This window comes from Coregonus lavaretus (genome assembly GCF_964263955.1).
Source record: "Coregonus lavaretus genome assembly, chromosome: 24".
In the NCBI taxonomy this organism is placed as follows: Eukaryota; Metazoa; Chordata; class Actinopteri; order Salmoniformes; family Salmonidae; genus Coregonus; species Coregonus lavaretus.
The window spans coordinates 30,896,348-30,918,801 of NC_140011.1; the positions used below are offsets into that span (position 1 = coordinate 30,896,348).

Sequence of the window (22,454 nt, forward strand, 5' to 3'; positions counted from 1 at the left end):
GAAAGAACATATACGTGCCCGTCTGAAGTTTGCCAATGAACATCTGAATGATTCAGAGGAGAACTGGGTGAAAGTGTTGTGGTCAGATGAGACCAAAATGGAGCTCTTTGGCATCAACTCAACTCGCTGTGTTTGGAGGAGGAGGAATGATGCCTATGACCCCAAGAACACATGGAGGTGGAAACATTATGCTTTGGGGGTGTTTTTCTGCTAAGGGACAGGACAACTTCACCACATCAAAAGGGACGATGGACGGGGCCATGTACCGTCAAATCTTGCCTCAGCCAGGGCATTGAAAATGGGTCGTGGATGGGTATTCCAGCATGACAATGACCCAAAACACACGGCCAAGGCAACAAAGGAGTGGCTCAAGAAGAAGCACATTAAGGTCCTGGAGTGGCCTAGCCAGTCTCCAGACCTTAATCCCATAGAAAATCTGTGGAGGGAGCTGAAGGTTCGAGTTGCCAAACGTCAGCCTCGAAACCTTAATGACTTGGAGAAGATCTGCAAAGAGGAGTGGGACAAAATCCCTCCTGAGATGTGTGCAAACCTGGTGGCCAACTACAAGAAGCGTCTGATCTCTGATTGCCAACAAGGGTTTTGCCACAAAGTACTAAGTCATGTTTTGCAGAGGGGTCAAATACTTATTTCCCTCATTGAAATGAAAATCAATTTATAACATTTTTGACATGCGTTTTTCTGGATTTTTTATTTTATTCTGTCTCTCACTGTTCAAATAAACCTGCCATTAAAATTATAGACTGATCATTTCTTTGTCAGTGGGCAAACATACAAAATCAGCAGGGGATCAAATACTTTTTTCCCCTCACTGTACATGACACACAATATTTACTAACCAATGAGGATGTGTGCAGCGACAGAACTTTTCAGTACCCTCAATGTGGTAACAGTTCAGACTAGCCTATAGGTGGCACTCTGGAGAGATCTCTGCTAGCTGAGCTAGTAAATTACACTGTCCAGCTACCCCTTTATCCTAATCCAAGACACTGACACCAAACCCAGATCTACATCCTTTCTGATCACAAGTCACTGCAACTTCTCTAAACCCCACAACCCAGTCTCTCTCAATTCCCCAGTCTTAGTATTCATCCACACACACACACATAGACAACTTGGAACAGACAGTCACACAGCTACAACACGTACAACACAGACATTCAAAATATATAGGCAACACAACCACATCTCCCCAACCCCAAACCATGGCTTACTTGACTTATAATACCCGCTGCTTGTTTCAGGGCTACCAAGCCCAACTCCATGCAAAAGCAAACTCTCCTGCATTCAGGACTGCCATTCAGTCGCAGTCCCAATGAAATGGGGAACCAACATGCCGTTCTGCTCCTCCTGCATCACGATCAACATGAGAAAGTCCTAGCTGCCTGCCTCCTCACTACAGTCCCAAAACAAAATGGAAGAATAGAGATGGAGCCCAATTCTGTGGTGAGGAGCGCGTGTTCTATTTTGTGGCGGTGAGATGGGAAGGTCAGTGAAGGGATAGGGGGGGCTCCCCAGTCCGTCCGACAGGAAGCAATGCATTTGAGAAGGAGGCAGGTGGAAGACTGACAGAGGGAAGGAAGTAAACAGTTCCAATAAACATCACACACACTTAGTCTGTGCATTCTGCCACAATGGACAGCAGCACTGTGATGTCATCAGGCTTCCCCCCTGCAGGACACAAGACAAAAGAGAATGTGTCAATTGGCTTTCCAGAGATCAAAGTCAACCTTGAATGGCCCAATCTTCAAACTGACAGTGATGCTGGAGGTGTTATTAGGGACGTAAAGGACTTCCCAAGAACCCGATACGTACCTCTTACATTCAGACCATTGTCACAGGCAAACTGAGCGAAAGGGGACATGTAGTTGGGGTCATAGGCCAGTTCATGGGCTTGCTTTGCAATGCTCTGTGCCGTCTGCTGGATGCTGTCATAGTTCGTGCTCTGAGAAATACAACCATTAGCATTAGGACCAAAGAAATGTGTGCAGGTATTTACTAAAGTGAATTTGTAAATATAAGAGTGTGTGCAAGCAGTTATGAGGTACTGTAATGTGTTACCTTGAGCTTCTTGAGCTCTTGCAGGATCATGTAGTCGGGCATGTTGTCGAAGAGGCCATCCGAGGCGGTCAGGATGATGTCACCCAGCTGGACGTCGAAGGAGGAGCTGTCAGCGGCCTCAGGGCTGGCGAAGAAAACACAGGACTGTCAGTCAGGACCAGTCAGAGGGCCCTAGAAAGCTGCTACCAGACAGACAGTACTAGTGCTCCTCACAAACAGAAATATGATCAGGAGGAAGCAGGTCAAAAGTGACTGTGCGCCAGAGGGACAGCTGATGCCTGGGTAATAAGACACTTGATTCCTCCTGGAACACAGTGCAGCCTGCCCTGCTCCAGCCCCACCCCCCAGGCCCAGCATGCTCACTGGCTCCTAGTAAGGTTCATTTCATGGGAGCTGGCTGTACCCTCTGCCCCTGATTAAGCCAAGACTGTTGTTTTATTCTAACCCGTCTCAGTTGACCTGGCCATCTTGGGCCTTGGCGTCAATGAGGACAGTTTGCGTCAACAGGCTGCCTGGAAAAGTCTGAGTAATTCAATGATGTGAAAAATGAATTTTACAAGATGGGACTCTAACTGCGCTTCGTCAGTCAGATAGGTACTGTATCTCCTCCTGAAATAACAGTTTCACTCTATTAAACCCCCTCCATGCCAGAAAGAGAGTAAATGTGAACACATGAGTCGGTGTGTGTGAGTTTGCTGAGTGGTATGCATGGGAGCATGAATTGTGACAATGTGCAAGTGTGCGTGTTCATGCAAAGTGAGACTGCAATATAAAACATGAAAGGTGTAGAAACACATGGAGGAGCTCAAAAGAATGCCTCTTCTTCCAAGATTCTTGGAGACAGAAAAAGAACATGCCCAGCGGAAAGGGGTCTGGGCGAGTAGGGCTGTGACTGTCGTGGAATTTTGGATGACGGTTATTGGTCAGCCAAATTACACTGGTCACAGTAATAACCGTTCAAATAGCAAAAAAACAACAACATAATAATAGTAATTAAATGCGGCCGTATGTTTGACACCCCTGGTCTAAAGCCAGTTCTCTACAGAAATGTTAATTTGAGACCAGGTGGAGGGTCAGAGAAGTGAGGGAGGTAGTCTGACCTGTCACTGAGTACTACTCCCTCTGCACCTGGGGGAGCGATGGACAGCTGAAAAGGGGTGTTGAAGTAGTGCTGCTGTTCGTCCGAGCGGTGCACCACCTCTCCCCCCCGCACCACCAGGAAACCAGAGTCACCTAGATTACATGTGTGCAGTTGATGGCTCCGTCGGTCCAGGACCACGATACAGGCTGTGCTGCTCCCTGGGGAAGAGGGGGGGAATAGAAAAACATATGGTTAGCCATCACTTGATAGCCTTTCTCCTTGTGAGCAAGGAGTGTGTGAGATCATGTTGGATCAGTCAGTCTGGCACAGAGACCAAAAACAAATGCCATGTCCTTCCCCTGTCCCCACTCTGCAGCTCCTAGACTGCCACTGACCTTGAAGGGACAGTCAAACACAGACCTTTAGCTGCTCTCCCACTATCCCAAAATAAGAAACGGGTCACTTTTGAAAGACAAACATTGTGTGACTTGGTGGATAGCGGTGGCTCTCTTTGCAGGCAGCCTTGCCTGTGGTGTTGGGTCTAAGTTGAAATGTGGCCCAAGTCTGTCACATGCCAGTGCCTTCAAACAAACGTGTGGACCCGTGAGCAGTGTCAGTTACTGCTCCTTCCACTGACCTTTTAGGTGCTCTGCAATGGGGTGAAATGGTCACGAGGAGGGGGCTGCGGGAGTAGGGACTTTGCCAAATGTTTGTTCCAATGACTTCTGTGGAGTTGGACCTTAGAACTGGGTGGCGGCAGACTAAAGGACGGCACCATTTCAGTTACATGATCGATACAGTTACATATCGCAATATCATTTTGGACGATATTATATTGACACTGACTCCAAGTATCGATTTGTAAAAATAATAGACAATTATATATACACTACCAGTCAAAAGTTTGGACACACCTACTCATTCTAGGGTTTTCTTAATTTTTACTATTTTCTACATTATAGAATAATAGTGAAGATAACAAAACTATGAAAAAACACATATGGAATCACGTAGTAACCAAAAAAGTGATAAACAAATCAAAATATATTTTATATTTGGCATTCTTCAAATAACCACCCTTTGCCTTGATGACAGCTTTGCACACTCTTGACATTCTCTCAGCCAGCTTCATGAGGTAGTCACCTGGAATGCATTTCAATTAACAGGTGTGCCTTGTTAAAAGTTAATTTGTGGAATTTCTTTCCAAATGTTATAGGTGCAATGTTATAGGTCCCACCTACTGTATTGGCTGTGTTTCAGCCTGCTATTCTGTAGTATGAATTCATTGAGCCAATCAGTTGTGTTGTGACAAGGTAGGGGTGGTATACAGAAGATAGCCCTATTTGGTAAAAGACCAAGTCCATATTATGGCAAGAACAGCTCAAATAAGCAAAGAGAAACGACAGTCCATCATTACTTTAAGACATGAAGGTCAGTCAATACGGAACATTTCAATAACTTTGAAAGTGTCTTCAAGTGCAGTTGCAAAAACCATCAAGTGCTATGATGAAACTGGCTCTCATGAGGACCGCCACAGGAATGGAAGACCCAGAGTTACCTCTGCTGCAGAGGATAAGTTCATTAGAGTTACCAGACTCAGAAATTGCAGCCCAAATAAATGCTTCACGGAGTTCAAGTAACAGACACATCAACATCAACTGTTCAGAGAAGACTGCGTGAATCAGACCTTCATGGTCAAATTGCTGCAAAGAAACCACTACTAAAAGGACACCAATAAGAAGAAGAGACTTGCTTGGGCCCAGAAACACGAGCAATGGACATTAGACCGGTGGAAATCTGTCCTTTGGTCTGATGAGTCCAAATTTGAGATTTTTGGTTCCAACCACCGTGTCTTTGTGAGACGCAGAGTAGGTGAACGGATGAACTCCGCATGTGCGGTTCCCACCGCGAAACATGGAGGTGGTGTGATGTTGCTTTGCTGGTGACACTGTCAGTGTTTTATTTTAGATTTCAAGGCACACTTAACCAGTATGGCTACCACAGCATTCTGCAGCGATACGCCATCCCATCTGGTTTGCGCTTAGTGGGACTATCATTTGTTTTTCAACAGGACAATGACCCAACACACCTCCAGGCTGTGTAAGGGCTATTTGACCAAGAAGGAGATTGATGGAGTGCTGCATCAGATGACCTGGCCTCCACAATCACCCGACCTCGAACCCAATTGAGATGGTTTGGGATGAGTTGGCCCGCAGAGTGAAGGAAAAGCAACCAACAAGTGCTCAGCATATGAGGGAACTCCTTCAAGACTGTTGGAAAAGGATTCCAGGTGAAGATGGTTGAGAGAATGCCAAGAGTGTGCAAAGCTGTCATCAAGGCAAAGCGTGGCTACTTTGAAGAATCTAAAATGTATTTGGTTTTTTTTGGTTACTACATGATTCCATGTGTTATTTCATAGTTTTGATGTCTTCACTATTATTCTACAATGTAGAAAATAGTAAAAATAAAGAAAAACCCTGGAATGAGTAGGTGTGTCCAAACTTTTGACTGGTACTGTATATACACACACACACACACACACACACACCTTTTCTTGTTGCTAGGTAGCACTAGTCGGCTGTACCTGCACCAGAACTCCGGTATTGTCATCCTATAGCTTATTCTCAATCTTCTTTTTAAATTGTGAGCCAACATGTTTTCAGCACTTTTACTTCCATGACTGATCAAAACTCATTTTCTCATGTGCTCTCGTCTCTCTGCCGCAGATATATACGTAACAATATGTTTGGAACATCAAATCGCAATACATATGAAATGGTGAGAATCGCAATACATATCGTATCATCACCCAAGTATTGTGATAATATTGTAAGGTCCCTGGCAAATCCCAGCCCTAATGCTTAGGATGGAAGACATTTCAGCTTTGTATGATTATATTTTTGGATGGATTGATAGGAGTGCAGCTCAGTGGGCAGGGATACCCACAGGCAACGGCAAACACTCATGCTGCAGATACTGTATGTTATCTACTTACCTGAGCACGTGTGAGCACTTTTGAATTTCCAGCAGAAATCAAATCAGAGAAGGGAAGAATCAATTTTAAACACAGAATTCTGAGGGAGAACCCGGCAAACACGACTGCTCACACAACAGGACTGTTACAAAACGGTTATTTTACACAGACCACACTACTGCCTGGCATACAGCTGTAACCAGGCATTTCAGCTATAGGACAAAGAAAGGCATCTGCAAGGGAAGGCAAATCCATTTTTTAGGACAGCGAAAAATACCAGGAAAACAGGTTTCTGACGGTAAACATGTACCAGAACGGCACTGTCATGGTCCAGGGCAGTGAGGCTGCACTCAGCTTTTTTGTACAGGACTTCCCCATCCTAAGGAAGATAGCAGAAACCAAAAAGGACAAGGACAGCACAGCGACCTCTCCCCTCACCTCAGGCACTCCAACAGCAGGTGCCCAGGCCACACAACAGGTCTGTCCTCCCCCCTGCCTGCCTACGACCACCAGAGCCAAGACCACAGTACCATCAGCCTGCTGAAAGACGGGCTGGCTCTGTTAGAGGTATGGGTTACTGAGCTAAAGGAGCAGCCCCCCAGCTACACCACCTCCAGCCCAGACACAGAGCTTCTATATGACCAGATCTACCAGTGCAGGACCCAGCTGAAGAACTCTGTCCAGGAGCTGAGAGAGGGCCTCACCACAGCGCTTCAGGAGGTAAAGGCCACCATGAGGAGAGAGCCTCACCACAGAGCTTCAGGAGGTAAAGGCCACCATGAGGAGAGAGCCTCACCACAGCGCTTCAGGAGGTAAAGGCCACCATGAGGAGAGAGCCTCACCACAGAGCTTCAGGAGGTAAAGGCCACCATGAGGAGAGAGCTGGTGCAGGTAAAAGAGGAGATGGTAAATGAGTTGTCTGTCATCAAGAGGGTGCTGCAGCATAGAGAACAGACTGTAGAGACCCCTAGAGAGAAGCTGCAGCCCCTCACCACCCCTAACACCCCCCCCCCACCCCCCAAACCGATCACCCTTTACCCACACCCCCAGTCAACAAGGAGGCTCACATGAGGACACCTACTACAGAGAGAAGCTCTCTGGCCCCCCGACACACCCCGACACACCCCTCCTTGTACAAAGGCCCTGTGTACCCCAGCCCTAGCCCCACACCGTAAACCCACTACTCTGGTAAAACCCACTGAGGTGGCCATCCTCATTGACTCAAATGGGAAATTCATCCAAGAGGATAAACTCTTCCCCCACCACAAGGTGTCCAAAATATGGTGCCCAAAAACGCAGGATGCACTCCACATCCTGTCCCAGGCTGACATTGGCAAACCAGGCCACATTATTATTTTTCACACCGGCACCAACAACGAGAGGAGCAGGAGAGAGTACCCAGCCTGGTCAACAGAGTAGCAGAGAGGGCCTCTGAGAGGTTCCCCAACTCCCACATCACCATCTCCACTCTGCTGCCCCGCCAAGACTTTCATCCCTGTACTATTCAGAAAGTCAACGCTGACATCACCAGAGGGTGTGGCCTACTCCCGAACATTGCTCACCACCCAACAATCACCCCAGACCATCTGCACGACCACTCCCACCTGAGGAAGCAGTGAGTAGGGATGTTTGCCAAGTCTCTAAAGGATGTGGCACTTGGTAGACAAACACCCCATGCCACACTGGACAGAGGACCACTCAGAGACCCCTACCAGACCACTGCACCACCAAGGAGCCCCAGGACCCCTCATAGCCCCACCAGACCCAGCACTTTCCTCAGGTCCCACCCACCACCAGAGCATCACCACTCCCATCGGCTTAGCCAGACTGGACCAGGCCCAGCCTACTACCACGCATTAGACCACCACCTCTACCAGACCAGAGAGGAAGCCCCACGGCCCAGACCTGGCCCCCCTCCACTCCACAGGGCCCAACAGCAGGACCAGCGCAGCTACGCGGAGTGCGCACATCTGCACTAAATGCGCACACATACCTATTGTACTAAAAGTTTACTTGTTCAATGAACAGTAATATAAAAAGTATTTGATTCCCTGCTGATTTTGTACGTTTGCCCACTGACAAAGAAATGATCAGTCTATAATTTTAATGGTAGGTTTATTTGAACAGTGAGAGACAGCATAACAAAATAAATCCAGAAAAACGCATGTCAAAAATGTTATAAATCGATTTGCATTTTAATGAGGGAAATAAGTATTTGACCCCTCTGCAAAACATGACTTAGTACTTGGTGGCAATCACAGAGGTCAGACGTTTCTTGTAGTTGGCCACCAGGTTTGCACAAATCTCAGGAGGGATTTTGTCCCACTCCTCTTTGCAGATCTTCTCCAAGTCATTAAGGTTTCGAGCCTGACGTTTGGCAACTCGAACCTTCAGCTCCCTCCACAGATTTTCTATGGGATTAAGGTCTGGAGACTGGCTAGGCCACTCCAGGACCTTAATGTGCTTCTTCTTGAGCCACTCCTTTGTTGCCTTGGCCGTGTGTTTTGGGTCATTGTCATGCTGGAATACCCATCCACAACCCATTTTCAATGCCCTGGCTGAGGGAAGGAGGTTCTCACCCAAGATTTGACGGTACATGTCCCCGTCCATCATCCCTTTGATGCGGTGAAGTTGTCCTGTCCCTTAGCAGAAAAACACCCCCAAAGCATAATGTTTCCACCTCCATGTTTGACGTGTTCTTGGGGTCATAGGCAGCATTCGTCCTCCTCCAAACACGGCAGAGTTGAGTTGATGCCAAAGAGCTCCATTTTGGTCTCATCTGACCACAACACTTTCACCCAGTCTCCTCTGAATCATTCAGATGTTCATTGGCAAACTTCAGACGGGCATGTATATGTGCCTTCTTGAGCAGGGGGACCTTGCGGGCACTGCAGGATTTCAGTCCTTCACGGCGTAGTGTGTTACCAATTGTTTTCTTGGTGACTATGGTCCCAGCTGCCTTGAGATCATTGACAAGATCCTCCTGTGTAGTTCTGGGCTGATTCCTCACCGTTCTCATGATCAGTGCAACTCCACGAGGTAAGATCTTGCATGGAGCCCCAGGCCGAGGGAGATTGACAGTTCTTTCTTGTTTCTTCCATTTGCGAATAATCACACCAACTGTTGTCACCTTCTCACCAAGCTGCTTGGCGATGGGCTTGTAGCCCATTCCAGCCTTGTGTAGGTCTACAATCTTGTCCCTGACATCCTTGGAGAGCTCTTTGGTCTTGGCCATGGTGGAGAGTTTGGAATCTGATTGATTGCTTCTGTGGACAGGTGTCTTTTTATACAGGTAACAAGCTGAGATTAGGAGCACTCCCTTTAAGAGTGTGCTCCTAATCTCAGCTCGTTACCTGTATAAAAAGACACCTGGGAGCCAGAAATCTTTCTGATTGAGAGGAGGGTCAAATACTTATTTCCCTCATTAAAATGCAAATCAATTTATAACATGTGTTTTTCTGGATTGTTTTGTTGTTATTCTGTCTCTCTCCCTACCATTAAAATTATAGACGGATCATTTCTTTGTCAGTGGTCAAACATACAAAATCAGCAGGGGATAAAATACTTTTTCCCTCACTGTATATACACAGTTGAAGTCGGATGTTTACATACACCTTAGCCAAATACATTTAAACTCAGTTTTTCACAATTCCTGACATTTAATCCTAGTAAAAATTCCCTGTCTTATGTCAGTTAGGATCACCACTTTATTTAAGAATGTGAAATGTCAGAATAATAGTAGAGAGAATGTTGCAAAGAAAAAGTCCAGTATCTGTGTTCTTTTGCCCATCTTAATCCTTTCTTTTTATTGGCCAGTCTGAGATATGGCTTTTTCTTTGCAACTCTGCCTAGGTCAGCATCCCGGAGTCGCCTCTTCACTGTTGACGTTGATACTGGTGTTTTGCGGGTACTATTTAATGAAGCTGCCAGTTGAGGCATCTGTTTCTCAAACTAGACACTCAAATGTATTTGTCCTCTTGCTCATTTGTGCACCGGGGCCTCCCACTCCTCTTTCAATTCTGGTTAGAGACAGTTTGCGCTGTTCTGTGAAGGGAGTAGTACACAGCATCGTATGAGATCTTCAGTTTCTTGGCAATTTCTCACATGGAATAGCCTTCATTTCTCTGAACAAGAATCGACTGACGAGTTTTAGAAGAAAGTTCTTTGTTTCTGGCCATTTTGAGCCTGTAATCGAACCCACAATTGCTGATGCTCCAGATAGTCAACTAGTCTCAAGAAGGCCAGTTTTATTGCTTCTTTAAATCAGCACAACAGTTTTCAGCTGTGCTAACATAATTGCAAAAGGGTTTTCTAATGATCAATTAGCCTTTTAAAATGATAAACTTGGATTAGCAAACACAATGTGCCATTGGAACACAGGGCTGATGGTTGCTGATAATGGGCCTCTGTACGCCTATGTAGATTTTCCATTAAAAATCAGCCGTTTCCAGCTACAATAGCCATTTACAACATTAACAATGTCTACACTGTATTTCTGATCAATTTGATGTTATTTTAAATGGACAGAAAAATTGCTTTTCTTTCGAAAACAAGGACATTTCTAAGTGACCCCAAACTTTTGAACAGTAGTGTATATTTAGGCAAAACAAAACAAAAAAGACCACAGATGACAACTGGTTTGGTGCAGATTGTAAAATTAACCCATTTTAAAACACTATACAACACCGTTCAAATTGACACAAACGCAGAACAATGCCAAATTCATTAGAAGTTGAATGGATTAGAAAAAGCTATAAAAGGACAATCAAAATCCAGTGGACACCCCAGTAACTGACCAGGAGCTCTATAAGAAACTTCAGGCCCTCAAATTTAAAAAAGCATGTGGACCTGATGGCATCCTAAATGAGATGCTCAAATTCACTAGTGCAAAATGTCAATTGGCTATATTAAAAAACTGTTGAATTTGATCCTGAGTGTAGGTTATTTCCCTGACATCTGGAATCAAGGACTCATAACCCCAATCTTTAAGAACGGAGACAAATTTGACCCTAACAATTACAGAGGCATTTGTGTGAACAGTAACCTGGGGAAGGTTTTCTGTAGTATTATAAATGTAAGAGTTCTAAACTTCCTTAATAAGCACAATATCTTGAGTAAAAGCCAAATTGGAATTATACCAAAACGTCGCAAGACCGATCATATTTACACCCTACACACCCTGATAGATAAACATGTCCACCAAAATAATACCAAAATGTACGCTTGCTCTATCGACTTCCAAAAAGGGTTTGATTCTATTTGGCATTCAGGACTGTTCTACAAAGTTATTGAAGGTGGTGTAGGGGGTAAAACACATGACATAATTATATCATTTAAGGTATGGCTTACCTGGTTAAATAAAAGGTGAAATAAATAAAAATTATTTAAAAATGCAGAGTTCTGTAAGATTCTCCTACATGTCCAGAGGAAAACTACAAACAATGCATGCAGGGCAGAATTAGGCCAATATCCACTAATAATAAAAACTCAAAAAATAGCAATTAAGTTTTGGAAACATATAAAACACAGTGACCCCCTCTCATATCATTACCAAGCCCTGCAATGCCAAGAGCTGAGCAAAGAAAAGAGTCCCCTCATCCAGCTGGTCCTGGGGCTGAGTTCACAAACCTGTTCTACTAACACACTGAAGCATCAGGACCAGAACATCCAATCAATCAGAATAAACCAAATTACAACACAGTCAAAACAAAACGACATTGCTTATTGGGAAACACAAGCACAAAGTAAAATGCAGTGCTATCTGGCCCTAAACTGACAGTACACCGTGGCTAACTATTTGAACATGGTGTCATTAGTGTCATTTACCCAAATTTGAAACAATTTTTCAAGGTTTCAAAGACCTCTCTGATGGGAATAGGCTACCCGTCCTGTTGGGGGAGGACGCCGAGAGCTGTGGGTTGGCAGCGCACTACATTGCTGCCTGCCATAAGATGAGGGACAGCGTCTGACAGACCAACCAACCTGCACATGTCCTCTATATTGTTATTGTTCAATGGTTATTTTGACCCTTGGTTATTGTTGTCCCATTGACAATATTGATTATTATTATTTTAATAGTGTAAATATCAAAAGAGAGAGAATGTGTGTTTTGTGTTTGCTCACCGAGCAGGGGTACTTTGTTCTGTAGGAGCTCGTAGTAGCCTGAGGTGAGGATGCCCACAGGGCTGCTGGGGGTGAAGCGGCCCTCCTTCACCAGCCGCTCACACGTCCTCATCAGGGTAGCAGAGAACTGGGATGGGTCCACCCCGTAGTCCCTCCATCCACCTACACCATCCGCCACACCTGAGGCACACACAGCAAAAGGAAAGTGTATAAGTATCAGAACAGTGAATGATTATCTTTGCCATATTCTACCATCAATGTTGTAATACCACCAAGTAAAGTACCAATGTTGTCAACTCCTACAAAGGGGTTGGAGGTCAAACCCTGCACAAAGGGGTTAGAGGTCAAACCCCGCCTTCACGCTCTCTTTCACACACCCTGGCTGTCTGGCTGGGCATTGTGTTTTGTCATTGTAAGTTGCAGCTGTTCGCTGTTCCCAGTTGCATGGTGACAAGAGACAAAGACCAGACATCCATCCTCTGGTTACCACTGAACAGACAAACTACTCATCAACTCACATCACTGTCTGGACTACAGCAAGAAAGAGAAATAACCAATCCTTAAACAACACCAAGTAATAGTACAAAACAATACAAGCCATGAGCTGCTCTAAACCGCTCATCCTGGACCTAGGCATATCACTGCAGATTACCCAAAGGTACACGAGTGACACAAAATTAACAAATCGAATTACACAACTCGATTCAAATAGAAAATTATGGACATTTGTTGAACAACCTGCTGATGCTTAACTCACCGACAAAGGAGGAGTGAGTGAGTTCAGAGTGAAATCAGGGGCCCCTGCCTTGATTTACAGCTGTTTGACCCACCCGGTGATAACATGCAGGCAATTCCACGTTAACAGAATGATGCGGAGACTCAGATTTTTCACTTTAAAATGTCTGCCAAACAAAAACCAATGAATGCTAAGTTTAAAAGTTTAAATGCAGCTGTTTTTATCTCATTATGAAATCATTTCTGGGTAACAATTAAGTACCTTACTATGATTTCAATTCAAATGGTAAAAAAAGAAACAAAAATAGCTTCTTAGCAAAGAGCATTTTCTCAAGCAATAACTTTTCTAGGACTGTCTGGGAGTAGTCTGGTTGGGAGGGGAAAACTGAAAACTAGTTTTTATTGGCAGAGAGGTTTGGAACTTTCTTATTGGTCTATTATCTAATGTATTGCCTGGTGATGTCACCAGACAGGCCAAACATTAAAACAATTTTCTCTGTCACACTCAGTCATAACTGAGGCATATTGTCAGGCATACTGTGCGTACTGCAAATCAGATATGCTTGCAAAAATGTATGACATCCAAAAACATTGTGCTACAGCAAAGCATATAAATAAATCAGTTGGTTAAGAAAGTGGATAACTGCAAAAGCGCAGATGTTACTATGGCAATGGCCATTGCAGAGCATTGTTCGCTGCTAGCATGCGACCATTTAGCTATGACTTGTAAAGCTGCCTTTTCAGATTCTGTGGCAGCAACAAACTTCCAAATGCACCAAGTGCACAGAAATGATTAGGGGAGTACAGGCTCCTTCTTTTCTCAAAAGGGTAACATCAGATGTGGGGGATGAGAAGTTCTGTCCACTGATGTCAGTGTCTCGAAATACCTGGGTGTGGTGATTCGGTATTTCAGTGCTAAAACAATAACTGTTGTGTCCACATTTCTCGAGCTGGTTGAATTGGAGGGGGCGATGCCAGATCAATAGCAAAGGCGGTAGTTGAGTTTCTTGAGAAGTGTAACCTTAAAAAATAGAATATTCAGGGTATTGGCACTGATAATGCGTCCGTGATGACTGGGTTGCACAAGATTTTAAAGGAAGAATGTGCATTGCCCAATTTGGTACTCATCCGGTGCGTGTGCCATTCTTTACAATTGGCTGTCAGTACATTATCCAAAGAAACCATCCCTAGGAGTGTTGAGTACTTAATCAGGGAAACCTACAACTGGTTTTCGAGTTCCCCAAAACGGCGCGAGGCGTACAAAGCAGTGTATGCCACCATTAATTGTGGCCAGAAATCCCTGCAGATCACCAAAGTGTGTGCCACACATTGGCTATCGATTGAGCCTGCGGTAACTCGTTTATTGAGCCAGTGGGAAGAACTGAAACTCCACTTTGAGTTGACCAAGGCCAGTGAGCATTGCTACATGGCGGATGTGCTCCACGCCATGTACAAGACCAACTATGTCTACCTGACATTCTTGAAATCAATCCTGTCCGATGTACAAGTTGCCGTGAAGTCATTTGAGGGAGAGCAAACATATTCTGTTAAGCTTTTGGACAATCTGGTACACCTCTTAACATCAACTTGCAGCAGAGTAATCAACCCTATGGCAAAAATTGATGTCCTGAAGGTTGCCATTGATGGACATCTCAGTCCATAACCATACCTTGGGTACCTTTTCGAGAGCACAGTGTACCAACTCAGTCTTGCGCCAGAGGACGAAAAGGTCATTCGGAGACAGTGCACCAACTACATTGTTGCTTTAAGCAAGGAGCAGCAAGCAAGGCTCCCAGACAACCTAGAAGCCTTGCAAAACATGGCCTTGTTCAGTGTTAAGGAAACGCTAAAGCACAATAAAGGCACCACTGAAATTCTTAAAGTAGCTGAGCTACTGGGGTACCAGCCACAAACAATTGATACAAACATCCATCTGTTTAGGTGGGACTCAACTGAAAATACAGTCGAGTTTTGGAGTGAAGTAAATAACTACACAGACTCTTCTGGGTCAAATCCATTTGAAGAACTGTGCAAAGCTGCACTCGCTGCCCTCTCCTTGCCACACTCAAATGCGGAGGTTGAACGGCTGTTCAGCCAAATGATGTATGCAAGGAGTGGACTTCCTGGAACTGGCGGAGACACACAGCTGATGGTGGCAGTGTGCACTGCAGTGTGAGCGAGAACAGTGGCAATATCTGGAGGAAACCATTGAGCAGCTAGCCAGCCAAGCAGCACAACAACCTGGAGAGAGATGCCTAGCGCACACATCATTATTTGAGTTAAGTTGCTTGTTCAATAAGATCACATATATACCTTGTTATTAGCTTATACCTATAATTGTTGATCAGTTAGGTAGCATGTTAACTAACTACCAATACACTGCTTAAAACTATACTTGTTCAGAATGTGTAGGTTTACTAGTTAAAAAGAAAATTAATAAAATGTAATTGTTCAATAATATGTAATGTGTAATTCTTCAATAATTCAACGTGTTGTGTTTTTAAAAAGAATTGTTGATCATATAAAGTGTTGTGTTTATAACTTTTACAAATAAAAATATGTGATAATAAACAAACAAATCTAAACTAACAAATGTCAAATCATATTTTCCACCAAGATGGCCAGTCAATTTGAGTAACGTTATTGTGTATTCTACGTAATGACGCAATGACAACGTCATTATGCAACTTTTAGCAACAAATTGACCTGCCACTAGCCTATTCCCCCTCAGGAGACTGAAAAGATTTGGCATGGGTCCTCAGATCCTCAAAAAATTATACAGCTGCACCATCGAGAGCATCCTGACTGATTGCATCACCGCCTGGTATGGCAACTGCTTGGCCTCCGACCGCAAGGCACTACAGAGGGTAGTGCGTACGGCCCAGTACATCACTGGGGCCAAGCTTCCTGCCATCCAGGACCTCTATACCAGGCGGTGTCAGAGGAAGGCCCTCAAAATTGTCAAAGACTCCAGCCACCCTAGTCATAGACTGCTCTCTCTGCTACCGCACGGCAAGCGGTACCGGAGTGCCAAGTCTAGGTCCAAAAGACTCCTTAACAGCTAATCATGGCTACCCGGACTATTTGCACTGCCCCCCCACCCCCACCCCATATTTTTACGCTGCTGCTACTCTGTTAATTATTTATGCTTAGTCACTTTAACTCTACCCACATGTACATATTACTTCAACTACCTCAACTAGCCGGTGCCCCCGCACATTGACTCTGCACCGGTACCCCCCTGTATATATAGCCTCTCTACTGTTATTTTATTTTACTTCTGCTCTTTTTTTCCTCAACACTGTTATTTTATTTTACTTTTTTATTAAAAATAAATGCACTGTTGGTTAAGGGCTGTAAGTAAGCATTTCACTGTAATGTCTGCACCTGTTGTATTCGGCGCATGGGCCAATAAAAATGTATTTTATTTTATTTGAAACTGCCCCTGAAAATGAGTTGGCAACACTGACACGGAGCCCCCTCTGCTAGCTTAGCAACACTCTTTGTTGGTGCCTAAAACACAAACACACACTTCCATATACACACACACAGATGCATGTCCTACACCACCTTCCACAGCAGCACATAGTACAGGCCCAACGCTACTCTCGCCATGGCAAAACGGGCATTTCCAAGAGATTAAAAACTACATTGACATTAAAACTATATTGGGTATAGGGAGGTCTATAATGATCAGCAGAGGCCAGGTTGGAATCCTCCCCGTCCACAGATTTTGTTAGCCAAACACAAGTAATATAGCACCCAGGTGGGACACTGTATACATAAGCCCAGAGCCAGCAGTCTCTGTGGGTGTTTGATCCTGTCTCCTGTCTCCATGACCAGTTAATTAGCCACAGAGGAAAGCAGCTCAGCCTCAGCCCCTGACCTGATGTGGTCCATCATGAGAAATCAGTAGACCTGAATGTGAGCACCACTGTATTTCCCTAAAGCATGAGCAGACTAAAGCTATCCATGTAAAAACTCCCAAAAGTATCATCACTAGACACAATGAGCATACTGAAGAGCTTTGCTGCAGTAATGTTTCAGGTCCAAGGTTCCCGCTGGTAGAGGCAGGCAGTAGCCTACACTAGACATCCAACCATTTCATTTTAGTTCGGCACGACTTGTTGCAATGTCTCATCCTGCTCTTCTACCAGTCAAATAGGGCATGTTTTTGAAAGGCATCTCATTCACTGCCTTAACATAATGCAGAGTTAGGCCTACATCCTATCAAGAAAACAGGGCAACTTAAACCAAGCTAAAATGATGAACTAGCCTAACCCTAACTATATTCAATGAGGTACAAAAGAGTGTTACAGATAGAAATGTATTCCATAAAACTGCTAGTTATTTGTTACACATGGATGTTGTGTAAGTCTCCTGAGTGGCGCAGTGGTCTAAGGCACTGCATCGCAGTGCTAACTGTGCCACTAGATCCTGGTTCGAATCCAGGCTCTGTCGCAGCCGGCCGTGACCAGGAGACTCATGGGCAGCGCACAATTTGCCCAGCGTCGTCCAGGGTAGGGGAGGGAATGGCCGGCAGGGATGTAGCTCAGTTGATAGAGCATGGCGTTTGCAACGCCAGGGTTGTGGGTTCGATTCCCACGGGGGGCCAGTATAAAAAAAAAAATGTATTCACTAACTGTAAGTCGCTCTGGATAAGAGCGTCTGCTAAATGACTGAAATGTAAATGTGTAATTCTGCTCATTCTGAACAGGGCAGTTGATAATCGTGATGTACATTCCACGCGACAGTCTATCTGTTCATGCTAACATTTTTACGTTTAGAATGAAAGTGTTTTTTAGGTATGATTTAGTTTGTTGATTAAGATGACATGGAAGTATGTAAAAAAATAAATAATGGCTACCAAGCATATCCAAAATGTTTATAGAATGATTAAACGGCCTTCCGAGGGGCGCAGCGCTCTAAGGCACTGTATCGCAGTGCTTGAGGCGTCACTACAGACCGGGGTTCGTTCCCAGCCTGTGTCACAACCAGCCGTGACCTGGCATCCCATAGGGCGGCGCACAATTGGCCCAGGGTCTTCCGGATTAGGGGAGGGTTTGGCCGGGGGGGCTTTACTTGGCTCATCTCGCTCTAGCAACTGCTTGTGGTGGGCCGGGAGCCTGCAGGCTGACTTCAGTCGTCAGTTGAACTGTGTTTCCTCCGACACATTGGTGCAGCTGGCTTCCGGGTTAAGTGGGCGGGTGTTAAGCGTGGTTTGGCGGGTCATGTTTCGGAGGACGCATGACTCGACCTTCGCCACTCCCGAGCCCATTGAGGAGTTGCAGAGATGAGACAAGATCGTAATTGGATCGCAATTAGAGATCACAAAATTGGGGAGAAAGGGGGAGAAAATAAACAAATGATTAAAAAAAGAATAAAGCTGTTGTCGGATTATGAGTAAAGTAGGCAATTTAACAACAGGAGTAACGGGAGTACCCTACAGCTGTACCCTACTCGGGGGCGTGGTCACGTTAAGCCCTGCCTCCTTTGTGTATCTATGAGTGGGTTCGATAAATCCCACCTGGGCGCCCGTGTAGGCGTGTTTTGCATCGGCTGAAAGTTGATGGCATCCAATTTGGAACCTGGCTGCCTCCGGGGCGTGAGCCAGATGCGCCTTCAATGCCCATGGCAAAGTCCGCTCAAAAAAAGTAATTAAGCATGTGTAGTAATTACTAGGATTCTGAGTTCCCATGCAAAAAATATTGCTTTTTGATAAAAAGTCTTTACCTGCCTTCCCAATGAAAATTTGAAATTCAAACATGTATTTTATGGAAAAGAGATGTTGTATGTTTCTGGATGATGTACCATACAGCCTTGTTGACAAAATGACCGAGCCACACAGATTACTGTTAGATTGGAGAAGGGCTCTCCTCCCTCCCCCTTTCGCCCATTGTTTAACGGGCCATAGACTTGTGCCCCGTGGCTTAGCATAATCGAATCCGCCCTATGTGATGTTGGTCCGTATACACCGGATGCAACCCGGATATAGACGGTCCATGAATCGTCGTATGCAAACGTCAGTAGATTACCTTGAAAACAACAGGCGGACATCTCGGACGTAGTCTCTAGTCCTTATTATATCGCAGTGGTGCAACCCTGCTTTAGGCACCGTTCTGAATGTGAAGTGTGACATCTGGTAAATAAGATCTTGATAATGATATGGTCGGACAACCGGTAAAACGACAACACACGGTCGATTGCTGTAAGGACAAAAGCACTTCCCCCTCATGAGTCTGTGAAACGTGAATGTGTCCTGGAAACATGGCTGCCTCCATGCTCAACCATTCTGACCTTTAGAAAACATGGGATAGCGAGTTTCCCCTAAGCGTGTGTGAAATGTGTAAAATCCACAGCAAAATAGGCTACGGCTAATGAATATTAAGCTATAGGCTATCATAACAGAACGATACATTTTGTTTAACTCTTCCAACAAACCGTATTGTTCTTAGCATCGAATGGCGGCACAATTTGTAGGCTAACAATTTATAGCCACAATCAACCTGCGACTTCCACATTTGTCACGCTATGAAATAGTTGTGTATACATTGTATAACTTTGTATACATGTTCACAGTATCGCCACTAGTAGCGCTGGTAGGAGTGCTTGTCCAGAAAAAATGTATTTAGGTGAAAGGTCTTTACAATTCATCTTCAACAAAGTATAAATTTTTTGTAACTCTTAGCGCAATGTTTCTCGGTGGTTTATAGACCTACAGACCACAGCTGTAGCCTACCGTAGAAGGCAAGCATCGGAAAACACAGTGCCAACTTTTAAGACGATAGAGGTTAAATCAGGTAAGGGGTAGGGATAGGGAATATCCCCTTGTTTTCGTGACATGGGTTGGCGACACGTGCTAGGCTACATATTTAAGGTAAAATATGGAAAATGCTATAGGCCTATTATCCCCCAAAATACCTTGCATATTTCACGGTGGCTTTTGTTTTCTTATAATAAACGATTAGGTTACTTTAACGGTGTCTTTACCAAACAGATAATGGGAATATTAAAGTGAGACTTACCCAATACATCGGCGGACCTATGCCGGGCAATGAAACAAGCGTCATCCCCGTAGCACATTCCTTTCTTCAAGATCCCTTTACGAAAGTCTTTCCCAAACCCACAACTAGCTGTGACCAGGCTGTAATCCCGACCATCAGTTTGAGAGAGTCCGCTAAGGACAGCCCTCGCAACTAGTCTTCCATAGGAGAGTACGGATAACATTCCTCAAGAGCGAGCGCCCGTATCTACCTGCGGAGCCCTTCACTCTCCACTCCACTCTCGGCCTAGCCTACTTTTGGAGACTATTCGACTTCCACCATTCGTTTTGGATACTTCTGCCACTGTATAGGCTAAAACGCGAGTCAGAGAGGTAACACAACCGTAGAAAAGGGTCCCGGAGTATGTCCAATTCTTTTGAAGGGTCAAATTGCACTGGTTCTTTAGGTTTTGGTGGATTTCATTGATTTTCCGGTGTGCACAATCCTTGCGGACATGTTTCCAGTCACACACAAATGCACGCCGACAGCGCAATACCGGTCCTCCAGTCTTGTGATTCCTCCGCCAGACGTCACATCTGCGCACGCAAATGCAGGCTCTCTCTACATTAATCAAAGATGATCTATTATACTTGACAAGATGGTCGACTGACCGCTCTAACAATGGAAATACATGTCCGCAAAGGCGAATGTCAGGCGAGATCAGGTGGGAACGGTCTAGTTAATGATCTGTTGTAGAAAACATACCAATACACTCGTAACAACCTAAGCATTATTCAGCTTCTATTCGATCAAATAAGCCTCACCTATCAAAATAGCAATTCACTTGATCAAATGTAACACTCATTGCCCCCATAAAAAAAACACCATCCTTGGTCTGCTTAATCTGCGCGGACAGATTTTGGGCGGAGTCGACCCTGTCGCTTCGCCTCTTCCTCTTCTTCTTTGATATAATGGCGTTCACAACAATTATAAATGCATTCCGCCACCTACTGTACAGGTGGATAATAAGGGTCTAAAAACATAAAAATAAATTTTAAAAATGACATACAAACTATCAGTAACGAAATGTTAAACTAAATCTGCCTGCTTTTCTGTTTTAATCAGGTCCCTACACAGGCTCAGAAGGATTCTGTGATGGCGGGACATTTCCAGGCGACAGTGGTCCTTGTAGTGCTTCTGCCGTTAAGTCTTGGAGGCCCAAAAACGAATCGGCTGCATTTATAATGATGTCCAGCTTCTTGGACTTCTGTGACACTTGTGCAGTACAATTAATAACTGTGGCTATAAATGCTACAAAAGCCACCTTTTTCACAATAAGTGTATCCAGATCACTTGATTGAAGTATAACATTTGCAACTGGTTGTGGTGCAGCCACCGCCATATCTTCTTCAGAACTGTGGCCTCTTGCCCCTTCAATGTTCTTCATCCAGTTTTGCAGGAACGCTCATATGGCGTATCTTATATATCCCAACTTTACATAGGGTGATAAATACTCATTAAACATAAATTATACATATAAACTTTGCTCCTTTTTCCCATTCTCCATACGGGTCAAGCGACGTGCATTAACTACTCCTGGAATTTTTAGCCTAAGATATTGATTATCAATGTCCAACGGGACTCCAGAAATAACACCTTTTACCGGTGCCCTCATGTTTTTGTTACTCAGCACTATCAACACTTTTTATTCAGTACTTTTTTAAGCCATAAAATGTGCATTCTCCGTACTTCCACTCACGGGACAACCAGTACTGCAGCTGTAATGAATGAGTAGTAAAGTGTATGGATAGGCTTGCATTGTTATTATTATCGGTTTGTGTTTTTTTTTATATCAAGGAATATTTCACTTTCTCTGTTCATAGGAGTAACAACATGAATTTGTGCATGAGGCAGAAATAATGCGGTGCGACTCGAGTTTCGCCATCAGCTGGAAGACAGTGTGTCATTTGCATCAGCGGGTCAGCATCAGCAGAGGAAAGGGAGAGTGGAGGGATGTTGAGAGGTGGACCTTTATCAGTCTGGTGCTCTTCCCCTCCACTGAGACTGACCATCAGATGGAGCAGGCACCTTCAGCCCAGTAAAATAAAAATAAAAAGCAAATTATTTAAATGTATGCTCACTCAGCTGTGCCTCACAAGTAATACAACAACAACGGATCTATTACTGGTGTGATGATATAGCCTACCTCAAATTTTGAAAAAAAATTATATATATATTTTTTAATGGTTTAAACAGCAATGCATTGGCAGGGCAATTCAAGCAAAGCTAATATGCGGTGATAATGTATTGGGCCTATAGCCTACCTCACAAACCTCATTGCTACAGTACTGTTTTTAATAGGATTACGTTTTTTAAGTCATGTTCCAAAAAAATCTGAGTGGTAGATCTCTGCTTGCATTTTGACTCAGAAAGTGATCTTGACTCAGAACAGGTTGGTGACCACTGCCCTATAGAGTAC

At 44.4% G+C, this 22,454-nt stretch overlaps 1 protein-coding gene across 1 annotated transcript; it reads right to left on the minus strand.

Moving 5' to 3' along the window:
• Positions 1 to 478: 478 nt before the first annotated feature.
• Positions 479 to 20,844, minus strand: LOC311099700 (protein phosphatase PTC7 homolog). Its single transcript, XM_084140434.1, has 6 exons — positions 20,018 to 20,844; positions 12,258 to 12,437; positions 3,180 to 3,378; positions 2,080 to 2,203; positions 1,834 to 1,963; positions 479 to 1,689 (listed from the first exon to the last, which is right to left on the minus strand). The coding sequence occupies exons 1-6, from the start codon at positions 20,217 to 20,219 to the stop codon at positions 1,631 to 1,633; spliced, it is 894 nt and encodes a 297-aa protein (XP_083996560.1). The 5' UTR covers positions 20,220 to 20,844; the 3' UTR covers positions 479 to 1,630.
• Positions 20,845 to 22,454: the final 1,610 nt, after the last annotated feature.

Excerpts from the sequence above, each read along its gene's own strand:
- LOC311099700 (XM_084140434.1), bottom strand. The coding sequence starts at position 20,219 with ATGTTATCCGTACTCTCCTATGGAAGACTAGTTGCGAGGGCTGTCCTT. Across the intron at positions 2,204-3,179 it reads GGAGTAGTACTCAGTGACAG|CCCTGAGGCCGCTGACAGCT; the intron begins GTCAGACTACCT and ends TTTCTTCGCCAG. Across the intron at positions 1,690-1,833 it reads CAATGGTCTGAATGTAAGAG|GGGGGAAGCCTGATGACATC; the intron begins GTACGTATCGGG and ends TGTGTCCTGCAG.